The sequence below is a fragment of the Meira miltonrushii genome (genome assembly GCF_003144205.1).
Source record: "Meira miltonrushii strain MCA 3882 unplaced genomic scaffold FA14scaffold_1, whole genome shotgun sequence".
In the NCBI taxonomy this organism is placed as follows: domain Eukaryota; kingdom Fungi; phylum Basidiomycota; class Exobasidiomycetes; order Exobasidiales; family Brachybasidiaceae; genus Meira; species Meira miltonrushii.
In genome coordinates this window covers 4,225,207-4,238,517 of record NW_020289943.1, presented here as the reverse complement: position 1 = coordinate 4,238,517, position 13,311 = coordinate 4,225,207, and the positions used below count along the sequence as shown (strand labels likewise).

Genomic DNA, 13,311 nt, shown 5'->3' with positions numbered 1-13,311 from the left:
CTGCATTAGCATGGAAAATGAATGACACAGACCTACCGTATCATCATCCTTGGCAAGCCACTTTAGCATATCAAAGGCATTTCCATAGGATTAGAGAATCATTCCAACTGTACAGGAATTGAAAAGAGAATCGAAAGCGAATATGAACAGAGGCTTGCAGGTTGAAATTGCTACTATTTTACTTGAGCAACGATCTTGTCCATGATTTCCTCAAATGGGATATCAGACAATACTCATTCGGATATTTACGTCTGAAGAATGGAGCGTATCGGTCTCGAAGTTGAACCTCTGGATGTAGGATCGTAAAAATAAACCTCTCCTTCTCTTTCGGCCATTTGAATCATATCCAAGATGGGTAAAGGTAAAGAGCCTTCTTCTAAGAATGTGCCGGGCATGATTGAATCAGTGAAGGAAGCCTGAAGCAGAGGAAGGGAAAGAAACCGGAAATTGATCAGCTCTTTTGTTCTCACCTACCCAATCTACATCATACACACCATCGGCAAAGCAAAACATTGCAAAACGCTCCAAGAAGCTACAGATGCAAACCAAAAATTCAGCATTCGAACCATAATTGTGACATAGAGGTGAAAGGTGTATGTAGTTCGAAATCAACAAGACAAAAACAAGAAGTTGAAAATAAGTAAGAAATTGAAAGTGGCGATGACTTATATATATATGAAGTTATGCATTTTATCGGACGAAAAAAAAGGATGACCTCTAGTAAAGATGAGGGAGCGAAGCGAATCTTATAACCCCGCACGCACAATTGGTGATTTACATAGCTTTCACACCGCAATAACGACGGTAAGCCCCATTATATCGTCACTTCAGCGGGTTCCGTACTCTGTGTGTTTTCATGATCTAATAGATGTTGACACTCATCAGTCTGAGATTTTGGAAATCGGATTGGATTATCGAGGCAATGATGCAACATATCGGAAACCCATCTATCTGTATTGAAGTATATATGGCTTACACAGGTAATTTTGTATATCGGAAAAAGGAGTGGATATCTCAGCGTATTTCACATGAATATTTAATCGACATCCATCTCTCCGGGTCCTTCCTCTTTTTGCTCTTCTTCTTTAGGAGGAGCTTGGTCCTTCTTTGGTGCTTCTGTGTTGGTAGGAGCGGGTGGTGCACGAGGCTTTGGCTTGTTAACGATTGGGTTGCATGTGAACAAAACATCATCACGGTTCTTGTTCATATCAGCAACAGTAATCTTTGGGTTAACGTCCTTTGGTTGTTCTTGAACGCGAATCAAGTTATCGCTCAACCATTTTTCAACAGTGGCACACTTTTCCAAAACCTTCATCTTGTCATCATCTGTCAAGTGATCGTACTTGGCATCACCACCTTGAACAGCTTCGTTGAACATAGCAATGGTGTCACGCAAAGCGCTTGCTGCCTTGGGGCGGTCTTCATTTTCGCGCCAGCGGGAGCTGATTGGGCTTCCCAATTTCTGTAGACTCTCTAATCTGGAAACGTAATCAGACTTCTTTGCATCTTCTCCCTCTTCAGAGTATAACCATTCTTCTTGTTCGTTCAATGCAGCCAAGTACTTCTCTTTCTCGGCTGATGTTGCGTAAGCACGGTATCTTTCGTCCAATTTGCTGCGTTGGTCGTAGATGAACTCTTCCAATGCGTTCTTGCGGTCTTCTGTGTCGAGAACCAATTTGTCATTAGCTGCCATTTGTCCTTCTTTGTCTTTGTATTCGGCAACGATGCTGGCATCGCGTGCATTGATACCGGCAACGACTGGCAAGTCACCCTTTCTTTGCATCTTCTTGACGATCTTCTTCTCAGTCTTTGGTGCTTCGCCATCAGTTTGCATGGCGGAAGGGTCGACTGGGACTTCCTCTTCCTTCTCTACTTCTTCAACAACGTAAGCGCTCTCGAAGTTGAGAACACCGTGCAAGTTGAGGCGAGCCTTGATCTTGACGATGGAGTGATCTCCCTCAGCGTTGGGGGTAACACCCTTGATTTGGAATCTTCCAATCCATGGGTTGATACCTGCGGGAAGCTCTTCGGGATTTGCGTAGTGTGCTTCGATTGCAAAGGGCTCTTTGCGGTAGAATGTCAAAATCTTGGTAGACGGAATGGGGTTGTTTTGCTTGAACACTTCCAATTGAGTGTCTTCATCAACATCAGGTACTTTGTCCCATGTGACCTTGATAGGGTACATGTTGGAGTCGTGAACTTGGAATTCACGAACGCGGAAGACGGGTGAAAGGATGGCACAAGCCAAAGTACATCCACGGGCGACGGCTTCGTCTTGGTTGGAGGTGAAAGAGAGAGGCTTTCCGAAGTAGTTTTGCACACGCTCTTTCAATGCTGGAACACGACTGCTTCCACCGACCAATTCGATGCTGTGAATCTGTTCTTTGGTCAAACCGGACTGTTCCAAAGCGGCCTTCAAAGGAACGTCGACCCGGTCGAGCAGAGGCTTGATCAATTCTTCGAATTCTTCACGTTTTAGTTGAGAAACAGCATCAATGTCTTCCATGAGACTCTCAACGTTCAAAGGTGCGACAGCGTTGGCAGACAAGACCTTCTTCAAACGTTCACACCCGGTTGCCAATCGGAAGATAGCCTTAGGACTAGACATGACATCAATCTTGTACTTGCCCTTGAATTCCTCAGCAAAGTGGTGGAGCAAAGCACGGTCGAAGTCACGACCACCAAAGTGACGATCAGCTGCAGATCCCAAAACAGTCAATTGACCTTTTGCGAAAGCAACAATGGCAACTTGGTAACTGGAGTGACCGAAATCGCAAATGACAACGTGACGTGGGTCCTCTGCTTCTGGCAAGTCAGTCTTTGTGATACCGTATTGCAATGCTGATGCTGTTGTGTCGTTCATGAGACGCAATGGGTTCAAGCCTGCAACATCTGCTGCATCAAGCATAGCACGTCTTTGTGCATCTGTGAACCAGCTTGGAACGGAAATGACTACATCGCTAACACCTGATCCTCCCAACTCTTTTGAAGCAGTGTCACGCAATTTACCCAAGTACATTCCCATCAATTGAGTTGCAGAGAAGACTTGTTGTTCATCACCGAAACGAACCTTGACACCGACTTCACCTTGAGCGTCAACCAATTCAGCATTGATGAACTTCTTTTCAACTTCTTGAATATCTTTATCTTGTAGTGTTCGTCCGACCAAACGTTTTAGTGATCCGATTGTATTTTTGAAGTTTGATGTTTGCATTGTGGCTGCTGATTCACCAAGAGCACGACTCTTTTGTCCGAATGAGACCAAAGAAGGTGTTTGACGATTTGACACTTCGTTTGCCAAAACGTCTACACCACGCGATCGGGCAGCACCGATCTTACTGCTGGAGTTACCCACATCAATACCGACTGTGGATGCCATTTTTGATTATACGATGAATGAAATGTAATGAAAGATCAATCAATCGTCGATGATGGTTATTATGATGATGAGGATGTTGTATTTGATGTTACACTATATATGCGCACTGTTACACTCACCACTCAGCCCTACTTTTATTACAGCCAACGTTTGTTGCCCTCTATTGAAGCAGCAGCACTGAGAATTTTCTGCATTTCAACTCTAATGTCAATTTTCCATTTCTTCTCAAACAAAAAAATTCTGAAAAATTCACTAGGCAAGCAGACAGGCAATCTAGCACCTTCCCTGTGATTCGAAAAGCTGCTTTAAGCTTCTATGCCTCCATATGCGCGCAAACGGCTTGAGCTTTTTTGGCATCACGTGCTACTCAGCCCTGTTGGCTGCTGATTGCACTTCATAAACGGTTAGCCGCCAATTAAGGCAGGGCGTTGTCACTTCTCTTCACAATCACCATCTTCACATATGACGGTCAAAAGCAGCTTTTAATCTGACTATGGTTATATGGGGAAGTTATATTGATTACTGATACTTATATGACGGAAGAATTGCGAAATGAGAGAAGATGAGGAGCGGGATGATGTTTATTTAATGAAAAGTCAAAGATTGCCGTGATGTTAGCTAGGATCATTTACCACTATCTCAGCGCTCAAGAGGAGGGTACTGCAATGCTTTCATGCTTCTCTTGCGCATACTTCTTGATACCTGCAATAATCTCACTGCGAGATTTAGCATTCTTTACCACTCTTGTAATACTGTCATTCCACAAATCGACCGGTTGGCCTACTGCACGAATAGAACAACCACTGGGGAAATTGGCGAAACATTCATCGGAATTCGTGACCTCCAAAGCGGAACAACCAGCGCTAAGAACTGAATCTTTATCGAAATTCATTCCCTTGTACGTTCCCCAAATGATGGCCGTTGTGTACGTCTTTCCGCAATTGTTGCATTTTGCATTAAAATCATCCGCGATTGCTTGACCATATTTATTACAAGTGAGAGCGAAAGCATAAGCTCCGTCTTTCCATGTTTTAACAAAATTTTCAGGTGGTCCAGGAATAAAATCTGCACCTTTTACCGTATTTGCATCGTATTGAATAGCCGTAAAACTCATTCCCCAACCCATGCCTTGTTGAATTAAACCATCTGCGTCTAATGATGATCGTGCTCCGCCGAAATAAGCACCTCTTTGTAAGAATGAGGAAGCATCTTGAGGAGGATCATTATCTTCTGGAAGGATGACACTTCTCAACTTTGATGAAACAGGGTTAGATGCACGCTTGCTCGAAGGGAGCGCAAGAGCGACTTCAATCAAAACGAAGACGAATAACGCCAAGTTGGCGAAAGAGGAAGAAAGCTTTGAATGCATCATTTGAGGTTGCAAGAAAAGGGTTGAATTGACAAGGGACAGAGTTGTTGCGAATGGAGAGTGAGGGAGCTGAAAGTCAAGAATGCTCGATATTTAAGGTTTCATCCATCCAAACACCATTCCTTTCGATACCCGTTAAGCTTTATTAGGGCGGAACAGCGAAAGGTAGGAAACGCCATATTATCCCCTACTTGGAGTAAATATGAGGGCAACGGATGTTCACTGCTTCATTCTTAAGATTTCGATGTCGAAAATATCTTTGAACTCCGCTCAGGGGCAAGCATTCATAATGAGATTTTTTTTGTCACATTACCGTGCCGCAATGTTTGCTATAAAGGGACTAATATAGACGCCAAGTTCTCATTTCAGTCCCTCTTTAAAGTCACAATCACTGAATAAAAGGAGATGCATGAAATGTTGGATTGAAAATGCACGGTGTTAAAACGCAAATAAGAATAGTACTTGAGATAGCTGCAATAATCGTTCTAATAATCTCGTCGTGAACTTCAACATTCAATGCTTTCTTTTTTCAAATAAGTTCAAGCCGAAAATCTTCTTCCGCGACGCCAAGATCAAATTTATCTCAGGAACAATCGAGTAAAAGTAGGAACGTACACTCGAAATTGATTAAGAAAGGGTCAAAATAACGGCGGTCAACCTCTAAGGGTTGATTATTGACATGAGCGGGGTTCATGCCGGCGTTTGTGTCGCAAATTAGTGCTGTTCATTGAATTCTGCGAACAACATTTGGCCGTCTCGTTGATGTGATCTTACAAAGGCAGCAACAATACACGTCATTCGTACGGCTGACCGTGATTGAGTATTACGGATCATCCGTTGAGGAAAAAAGGAAAGGGTAATATTATTTGCGCCACAGATTATTACGCAAATTACCACGAAACAAAAGAATCTGATTACAAAAATAAAATGGGAGCTGTATAGTATTTTAAAGAAGCTTTCCGCAAGGAAAGGCTGGAAGCAAAAGATCAAAACATCATACAGAGAAGCATTTCTTCGCCATGTTCTTCTCCGGACTGGAAATGAAGGAGCTCATACTATCTTATTTCGCGATATCAGAAATATTGTGCACACCTTTCTCTCGAACATAGACATCTTTAATTCTTTGATCTAAAGAGAAGCCCAAGCAATGACGAATCAAGAGCTCGGGACCGCGATATTTTGATGTTTACCTGCAGCGTACCTTTTGATGGCTGCAATGATTTCTGCTCTTGATTTGGAATTGATTACAATCCTTGTAGGTTCTTTGGTCCTCAGTTCAACCGGTTGGCCGACAGCGCGAATCGAACAACGATTGGGAAAATTGGCAAAACAATCGTCGGAATCCACGACCTCCAAAGCGGAACAACCTGAAATCATTACAGCGTCTCTATCAAAGTTCATTCCGTTCAATGTACCCCAAGCCAAACCTAAAAAGTATGTCTTGCCGCAATTCTTACATCCTTCATTCAGACTTTTTGCAATTGGCTCGCCATACTTTGAACAACTATAGGCAAATCCATAAGCACCATCTTTCCATTGATTCTCATAACCATCGGGTGAGCCAGGAATGTAATCCACAGCTCTTAAATTATTCGTAGGAAATTGCACAGCTGTCAAGCCCATACCCCAACCCATTACTTGTTGAAAAAGTCCATCTGCCGCTACATTGTTACGTTGTCCTCCAAAGTATATTGCTTGTTCTAAAAATTCGGGATTCTGGTCAGGTTGCCATAGCTTTGTGTCTATCGTAACTTTTTTCATGGCAGGTGTGATTGTCTTTGATACTCCTCCATTTGCGGGAAAAGCAAAGAAGAAGACGGAGAGCTGCACAAATGTAGTGCGCAAAAAATTGTTCCTTCCAAGCTTCATCTTTCGTTGTCTTAGTATGCGTGGTAATGAATCGTGAAAGTTGAGTTGTTGATGGTGGTGTGGGTCAACACAGCAAAGAGGAGGAAGCCAACACAAAATGAAATCCGTTTCTGAATGTATGGCTTAGAAAATGATTTTACGTAGGAGTAATACGTGGATTGATGAAATTTATGGAAGGCAAGCACAACATTTACATAGCTTGTGAGGGGCTGAATAATGTGGGAAAAATGTGGTAGGGGAAAAGAGAGAGAGAGCTTGGATACTTCTAGGCTGGTGGAAGGGCAACGCTTAGATGCTTGTCGGCTGCATATTTCTTGATGGCAGCAATGATTTGACTGCGGGATCTTGCATTAACACTGATATGAGTTGTTTTTTCGTTCCACAGTTCAACCGATTCGCCAACTGCACGAATTGAGCAACCGCTTGGGAAGTTGTTGAAACAACTGTCTGAATTTGTTACTTCTAAAGCTGAACAACCACCAGAGAAGATTGCATCTTTATCAAAATTCATACCACTGAATATACCCCAAACTATTGCTAAGGTATACGTCTTTCCACAATTTTTGCATTTTGCATTTAAATCGTCAACGATTGATTGACCATACTTATGACAGGTCAGAGCCATATCATAAGCACCACCTTGCCACGTTTCTGTGAAACTTGCAGGCGAACCAGGAACATACTCTGCGGCTTTGACGGTGTTCAAAGGCATTTGTACAGTTGTGAAAGCCATTCCCCAACCCATAGCTTGTTGTATCACTCCATCTGCTTCCATACTTGAACGTGCTCCACCATAGAATGAGCCTTGCTTGAGAAAGCCTTGAGCATCCGAAGGAGGATTGTTCATTGAAGAAATGATAACATTGTTCATTGAACCAGAGACAGGAGCTCGCTTATTCACTGCCGATGCGAGAATTACCTCTGCAAAGAGCGCAAATAATAAGGACACTTTGGTGAGTGAGAAGTTTTTCATCATCATACCTGCAAATTTCTTTATGAAAGTGGTTGAGAGAAAGACGTGAGCCGAAGTGGGCAATGCAAACAGGTCCTAGCCCAATGACCTCCTTATTTATGTCTTTCGAGATTGCAAGCAATGAGTATGAATTGGAAATATAATATAATTTAGGAATGTGACATAGGGGGCCGTCTTAAATGAGTTGTGATTATATAGATCTCTTTGCATAATGTAAATGAAGAGATCATTCTTAAAGAGGGGGTGATATTTTGGTAAACAGTTACGAGCGTACTGTCGAGACATGTTGTCAAATTCAAGTAGAAGGAAGTGTGATATTTTGAGACTTTTCTTGACCATACTTCTTTAGTGCAGCGACGATCTCCTCTTTTGAGCCTGAGTTCTCGGCTATTCTGACCGTTTGTTCCGTCCATAAAGACACTGGATCACCTACGGCTTTCAAAGAGCAACCTTTTGGGAAATTTTGGAAACAACTATCGGAATTTTCCATCTCTAATGCTGAACAACCGGCTGACAGGATCGCATCCTTATCGAAATTCATTCCTTTAAATGTTCCCCAAAACAAGCCGAGCGTAAAAACTTTTCCGCATTTATCGCAATTCTTGTTGAGATTTTCGACGATCGAATCGCCAAATTTGTTACAGGTAATTGCAAGTGCATAAGCACCATCTTCCCATGATTTATGGAAATCTTTTGGTGGACCTGGAACGAATTCAGATGCTTTTATATCACCAATAGCATCATATTGAACAGTTGTTAGAGTTAGACCCATATCGAATGCCTGTTGCAATAGATCATCTGCTACCAACTCTGAACGTTGACCTCCATAATACGTAGCCGTATCGAGGAAGTCGGTTACGATTGCAGGTGGAGTAGTTTGAGAAGAAATAAAGACTTTTTCCATGGACGGTGAAACCGTTTGTTCATCTTTAGGCTTCGTGGAAGCCCAAGCGACCTGGACCAAGATAGTCAAAAAGAGGAGAGGCTTTGTCAGAATCATATCTAAGTGCAGCTGTATGGGAAATCGTGGGAGGAGGTGAAATATTGTACCACTTTCTGAGCATATTTTATAGGCTTTCCTTGCTTCATGATAGCTTTGCTAATGTCGAACATGCTGGAACGGTACCGGATATTTTTTCGTGGAAAGGGATGGCACCGGTATGTTGATGTCATATGCTAATGTCAGTAACGGTGACACAGCTTTCAGATTATACGGCATCAAATCTGTGTCTTGACAAGAAATTCTGATCAAATTAAGGAGCCGCTTTCCCCAAAAATAATTTCATTCTGGACTTTGGGGATGCGGTTCCTGAGCTAGTCAGAGAAGGTAATGTTCATATTCGGATAATTACGTCTCAGCCACAATTATTATGGTAGAAGAGAAAAAAGAAAGATAGTTGACGTTTCTCTCATTTCGGTTCGGTAGGCCCGCTTGTTGTTGGCTGTACAGCGTTTATTGGTAAAGCCTTTTTCCGATGTTTTAGCGTGCAAAAGTAACACAACAAATCCATTTCACTCTCTTCTAACGCGTGTGTGTGTGTGTGACCTCTTGTGCGCAACGGTCATTCTTCTCCGGATTTACGGCTTCTTAGCATTCTTCCAACTGCTCAATGACAAACACAAAGATGTCTTTTGATCCACACGATAATACCGAGCAAATCAATGAACAAATCAGAAAGAACAAAACTTTCAGAGTAGCTTTCATTCATCCAGATCTAGGAATCGGTGGAGCAGAAAGATTAGTAGTCGATGCAGCGATTGGTTTGCAAGAATTAGGTCATGAGGTAGATATTATCACTTCGCATCATGACCCAACCCATTGTTTCGAGCCAACACGGGATGGTACATTAAACGTTCGGCATGCCAAGACAAATGTTCCCCGACATATCTTTGGCGGACTTCATTTACCCTTAGCCATTGCAAGACAGATGTCACTCTTTTTCCAACTCTTACTCGCTCTGTTCGCTTTCCGATTCCATGGCTCAATACCAAGCTTCCTCTATAAGCTACTAACGAGTCTTTCACCTTTGCAAGGGTATGACGCATTTGTCGTCGATCAATTATCCGCCATCGTTCCGCTCTTACGGATCTTTACTGCAACAAGAGTCATCTTTTACTGTCACTTTCCCGACAAAGATGTGAGCAACAGTATCGCCTTGCAAAAAGCCATCGAGCGTGGTCAGCCAGGTCCAGGCGTTGTACGCTCTATATACCGCATTCCTTTTGATATGTTGGAGGAGATGACTTTAAGTACATCAGACAAAATTATGGTCAATTCCGAATTCACCTCCAGGCAATTCGTGCAAACATTTCACCGTTTGGCAAGAATTCCTAGAGTTGTTTATCCCGGTATCGATTTACAAGAGTCTTCGGATGCACATATCACATCACAACTTGCAAAGCTTACCGCTAACGAATCAAAGAATCCAACAACAGATTCCGGTGTTGAATCTGTGCAAAAAGCGATCCGAACAATCGTTCAATCAGAAGACAGGCCAACACTCATCTCGATCAATCGCTTCGAGGCAAAGAAGAACGTTGCGCTGGCTTTAGAGACATTTGTACAGGTGCAAAAGGAATATGCTGCTCAAGGAAATTCTCAAAAGCTGCGTTTGGTCTTGGCAGGTGGATATGATTATCGATTGCAAGATAACATTCTGACGTTGAAAGAACTTCAAGAACAATGTCAAAAGCATGGCTTGGCACAATTGACACTCTTTTATAATCGTGCAAGTCCTCATGAACCTCCTGCAAGTGCTCCTCCTGCAGCTGAATGGAAGAATGCAAGCGTGATCTTCTTGCCAAGTGTACCGTATGTGTTACTGACAAGTTTGTTGAAAAATCGATCAACAAGAATCCTGCTTTACACACCAACGGATGAGCATTTCGGAATCGTACCTTTAGAGGCAATGGCAGTTGGTGTTCCCGTATTGGCAACAAATACTGGAGGTCCGATGGAAAGCGTGGTAGATTTGAATGTACAGAAAAATGAAAAAGGCACCACTGATGGTCCGAATGGAGGATTACTCTATACCAACACGAGCGGAACAGGTCTCCTTCGTCGTGCAAAGGCAACATTATGGGCTCCAGCTGCGTTGGATTTGCTAAAGTTGAGTGAATCGCAACAAAAAGAGATTGCGCGAAACGCACAAGATCGTGTGAAAGAAAAATTCTCACGTCAAGCCATGAGTAAACAGTTTGAGACTTGTTTATGGGAACTTGAAAAGATGGGAGCCGTTCGTGCCGAAGAAGGTTTAATTCAATGGTCAATTTCCGTAATGATGTTCATCTTGATGATGGGAACTTTTATTTATTTTGTACGTTTCGCCAATAGAGCCGAACTTGATGGATTAAGAAAGCTCAGATCTGGAAGAGCCAAACTTCAAGCAATGCAAGATTCAATCAATCAACAAAGAGAAGAATTACAGGCATCCATCGCAGCAGCAGCATCTGCAGCCTCTCAATCGAGTTCTTGATATCGGGAAGCGCTACATTCTGTATAAATGATCTAATCCAATCATCTCATTGAGTGGCGAGTGTTTCACAATAGAGCAAAGAAGAGTAGGGAAGAGGTTTAGTATAGAGACTGTCTACTGAAGATTAGAATAATCCTAACCTTAAGAAACAAAAATCAAACAATAAGGGTATATAGTAGAAGTGCAAATAATAGTGGGTAGCAAAATCAGATCTCTGTCCATCCAGCTGTACCATGGGTGCGTTCACCAGTCACGATCGTTAGGACAAAGACAAGAGCATTGGCTCCAATAGAGAATCCTAAACCGCGATAAAGGCTATACAGACCGCCGAAAGTCGATGAGCCAGGCTTGGCCAAGATACCGCTGTCTTTGAGATCTACAGGCTCTGTATTGCCAGGCTTGCTTCCCTTGCCAATCTTCTTGGCAGGTGTTATACTGGTTTCCTCTGTTAGGATACGGTAAATTGCTTCTGCCACACCTTCATATGGCTTCGGTCTTGTTTCCACGCATGTGCGTAATGGCTTGCTGAAAATCGGTTGTGGAATAGCTCCAGTCACACTTGCAAAGAATGTGTTTCCCATATCTTTCCTCTCAGATCGAGAAGATGGGCTCTTTTGAACTTCTTCTTGACCTTGAAGGGATGAAAGTGTACTTGCTGATCCGGAACTTCTATGGTTTGGTTTAGGTCTACTTCCGTGCACTTTTGAGATCTTCTTACCCCAAGCAGCCCTTGCTTGTAGCTGTAATCTCCTACGTACCGTCTCGATCGGCAGAGTGACCAAAAGACTGGCCGTTGAGATGCAAAATTCGGCCAACGAATAACGCACTGGACTTGTCATTGGATCTAGTCGTAATCTATGTTCGATGAATAGCGGGGCTCCTAGACTCAAAAGAGGTCTAACTGTGAAATCCAATACGGTGGGAATGAAAAGGTTGGGATGGAAGTAGACCGTGCGCCAGCCGCCTTCTTCATGTAGAATCTGTTGAAGTGCATTCCAGGGTGAGTTGTACTTGCGATGGGGCGGTAGTGTGGATTGAGCAATCAATCTTGTACGGACGAGATCCAAAGGAGAGACGATAACACCTGTGACCAAATGTGAGGCTAATAGGAGACTCAACGATCTGAGAGGATATGGTGCATACGGCAAAGGTAAAGGTGTCAAAGCCGAGGGCACAGCAAACGAGAGAACAAAAGACACAAAAGGTTGAACGGTCTGTGTTACTGTATCGATCACGAAGGTCGTTAAAGATCCTTTCCATAAGCCTAGCCAACCTTCTTTGCCTCTTCCGACTGCTTTTATCATTTCCCAGACACCACCTCGAACAACGACTGGCATGACAAATTCGGGTCTTGTGGTATCCTCATGAACGCTTTTGCGCATAACATAGCCGGAAGAATCTGTCTTCTTCCTCTTTTGTCGTTCCGTTCGATTGGTCAGATTTGTCGGCCTTCCAGATTGATCGGATAGATCTCTAAAGTAGGCTTCCGCATCATCTTCATCGGATAATTCATCTTGCTCACCTCCGAAATCTCTCTTACTTCCGCCTTCGTCTGCCCAGCTTGATGATCCGCCCATCAAGTCTTCATCATCCGGACCTTCATCGCTTTCTTCACCTTCATTCCATTCATTACGACCGATTGCTGAACGTCTACTTGTAGGTGAACCAGATCTTCTTTGATTGCCTCTGCTTCTTGCCAAGGAATTCATCTTTACCATCTCATCTTCCCTTTCCATATCTCCGAATGCTACCCAAACTTCATCTCTTGGTACCCATTGAATCTGTAACAGAAGCTTACCAACTTCAAAGGGCATTGCCAAACACGTTGACGTGTAACCAAAAGCCGCCGAGATTGCAATCGAACGTGCCCAATCCTTCACGCCTCCGCCACCACCATTCAAATCAGCAATGGCTTCGTTTAAGGTTGCATCATCATTTGCACTTGCATATCGACTTGAGCTTAATCCAGCAGGAGCAAAAGAACCTCCTCGAGATGATCCGGACGTGGAATTTGAGCCTGCGTTAGACTGGAAGCGTGGTGCTGTGGCTACGAATGCCGCATTTTCATCTGTGGAAGAGTAGTATGGTCGTAATGGATGTGATCTACCTTCGCCTGGCGTAGACATCTTGCGTGTGAAAGATGATCGTGGTGATGGTCATCGATCAAGCTGAGATTGATTCATTGTCACATTTCATTGCCGTGCGCGAGCCGCTTTGATTTTACGCTAAGACACTGCTTCACTGC

General features: G+C 43.2%; 8 protein-coding genes across 8 annotated transcripts; 1 reads left to right on the top strand and 7 right to left on the bottom strand.

Moving 5' to 3' along the window:
• Positions 1-245: 245 nt before the first annotated feature.
• On the bottom strand, positions 246-851 carry FA14DRAFT_188307 (uncharacterized protein; the record flags this gene model as incomplete). The annotated part of the gene is made up of 2 exons (XM_025501648.1): positions 495-851; positions 246-416 (listed from the first exon to the last, which is right to left on the bottom strand). The coding sequence occupies exons 1-2, from the start codon at positions 567-569 to the stop codon at positions 246-248; spliced, it is 246 nt and encodes an 81-aa protein (XP_025358601.1). The 5' UTR covers positions 570-851.
• Positions 852-884: 33 nt separating this feature from the next.
• Positions 885-3,519, bottom strand: FA14DRAFT_25453 (putative heat shock protein). Its single transcript, XM_025502073.1, has 2 exons — positions 3,499-3,519; positions 885-3,366 (listed from the first exon to the last, which is right to left on the bottom strand). The coding sequence occupies exon 2, from the start codon at positions 3,212-3,214 to the stop codon at positions 1,037-1,039; it is 2,178 nt and encodes a 725-aa protein (XP_025358600.1). The 5' UTR covers positions 3,215-3,366; positions 3,499-3,519; the 3' UTR covers positions 885-1,036.
• A 506-nt stretch (positions 3,520-4,025) lies between these two features.
• On the bottom strand, positions 4,026-4,751 carry FA14DRAFT_153624 (uncharacterized protein; the record flags this gene model as incomplete). The annotated part of the gene is made up of 1 exon (XM_025497613.1): positions 4,026-4,751. One exon carries the CDS (start codon positions 4,749-4,751, stop codon positions 4,026-4,028), a length of 726 nt encoding a protein of 241 aa, XP_025358599.1.
• A 1,152-nt stretch (positions 4,752-5,903) lies between these two features.
• FA14DRAFT_177569 (uncharacterized protein) lies at positions 5,904-6,617 on the bottom strand (the record flags this gene model as incomplete). The annotated part of the gene is made up of 1 exon (XM_025500752.1): positions 5,904-6,617. The coding sequence occupies one exon, from the start codon at positions 6,615-6,617 to the stop codon at positions 5,904-5,906; it is 714 nt and encodes a 237-aa protein (XP_025358598.1).
• A 135-nt stretch (positions 6,618-6,752) lies between these two features.
• Positions 6,753-7,596, bottom strand: FA14DRAFT_183775 (uncharacterized protein; the record flags this gene model as incomplete). Its single annotated transcript, XM_025501342.1, has 1 exon — positions 6,753-7,596. One exon carries the CDS (start codon positions 7,594-7,596, stop codon positions 6,883-6,885), a length of 714 nt encoding a protein of 237 aa, XP_025358597.1. The 3' UTR covers positions 6,753-6,882.
• A 289-nt stretch (positions 7,597-7,885) lies between these two features.
• On the bottom strand, positions 7,886-8,590 carry FA14DRAFT_177567 (uncharacterized protein; the record flags this gene model as incomplete). Its single annotated transcript, XM_025500751.1, has 1 exon — positions 7,886-8,590. One exon carries the CDS (start codon positions 8,588-8,590, stop codon positions 7,886-7,888), a length of 705 nt encoding a protein of 234 aa, XP_025358596.1.
• A 526-nt stretch (positions 8,591-9,116) lies between these two features.
• FA14DRAFT_159926 (UDP-Glycosyltransferase/glycogen phosphorylase) lies at positions 9,117-11,145 on the top strand. Its single transcript, XM_025498456.1, has one exon. It carries the CDS (start codon positions 9,216-9,218, stop codon positions 11,064-11,066), a length of 1,851 nt encoding a protein of 616 aa, XP_025358595.1. The 5' UTR covers positions 9,117-9,215; the 3' UTR covers positions 11,067-11,145.
• Positions 11,036-13,225, bottom strand: FA14DRAFT_159925 (mitochondrial carrier). Its single transcript, XM_025498455.1, has one exon. The coding sequence runs from the start codon at positions 13,190-13,192 to the stop codon at positions 11,273-11,275; it is 1,920 nt and encodes a 639-aa protein (XP_025358594.1). The 5' UTR covers positions 13,193-13,225; the 3' UTR covers positions 11,036-11,272.
• Positions 13,226-13,311: the final 86 nt, after the last annotated feature.

What these genes read in the sequence shown, in the direction of transcription:
- FA14DRAFT_25453 (XM_025502073.1), bottom strand. Translation starts at nt 3,214, where the DNA reads ATGCAAACATCAAACTTCAAAAATACAATCGGATCACTAAAACGTTTG.
- FA14DRAFT_159926 (XM_025498456.1), top strand. Translation starts at nt 9,216, where the DNA reads ATGTCTTTTGATCCACACGATAATACCGAGCAAATCAATGAACAAATC.
- FA14DRAFT_159925 (XM_025498455.1), bottom strand. Translation starts at nt 13,192, where the DNA reads ATGTCTACGCCAGGCGAAGGTAGATCACATCCATTACGACCATACTAC.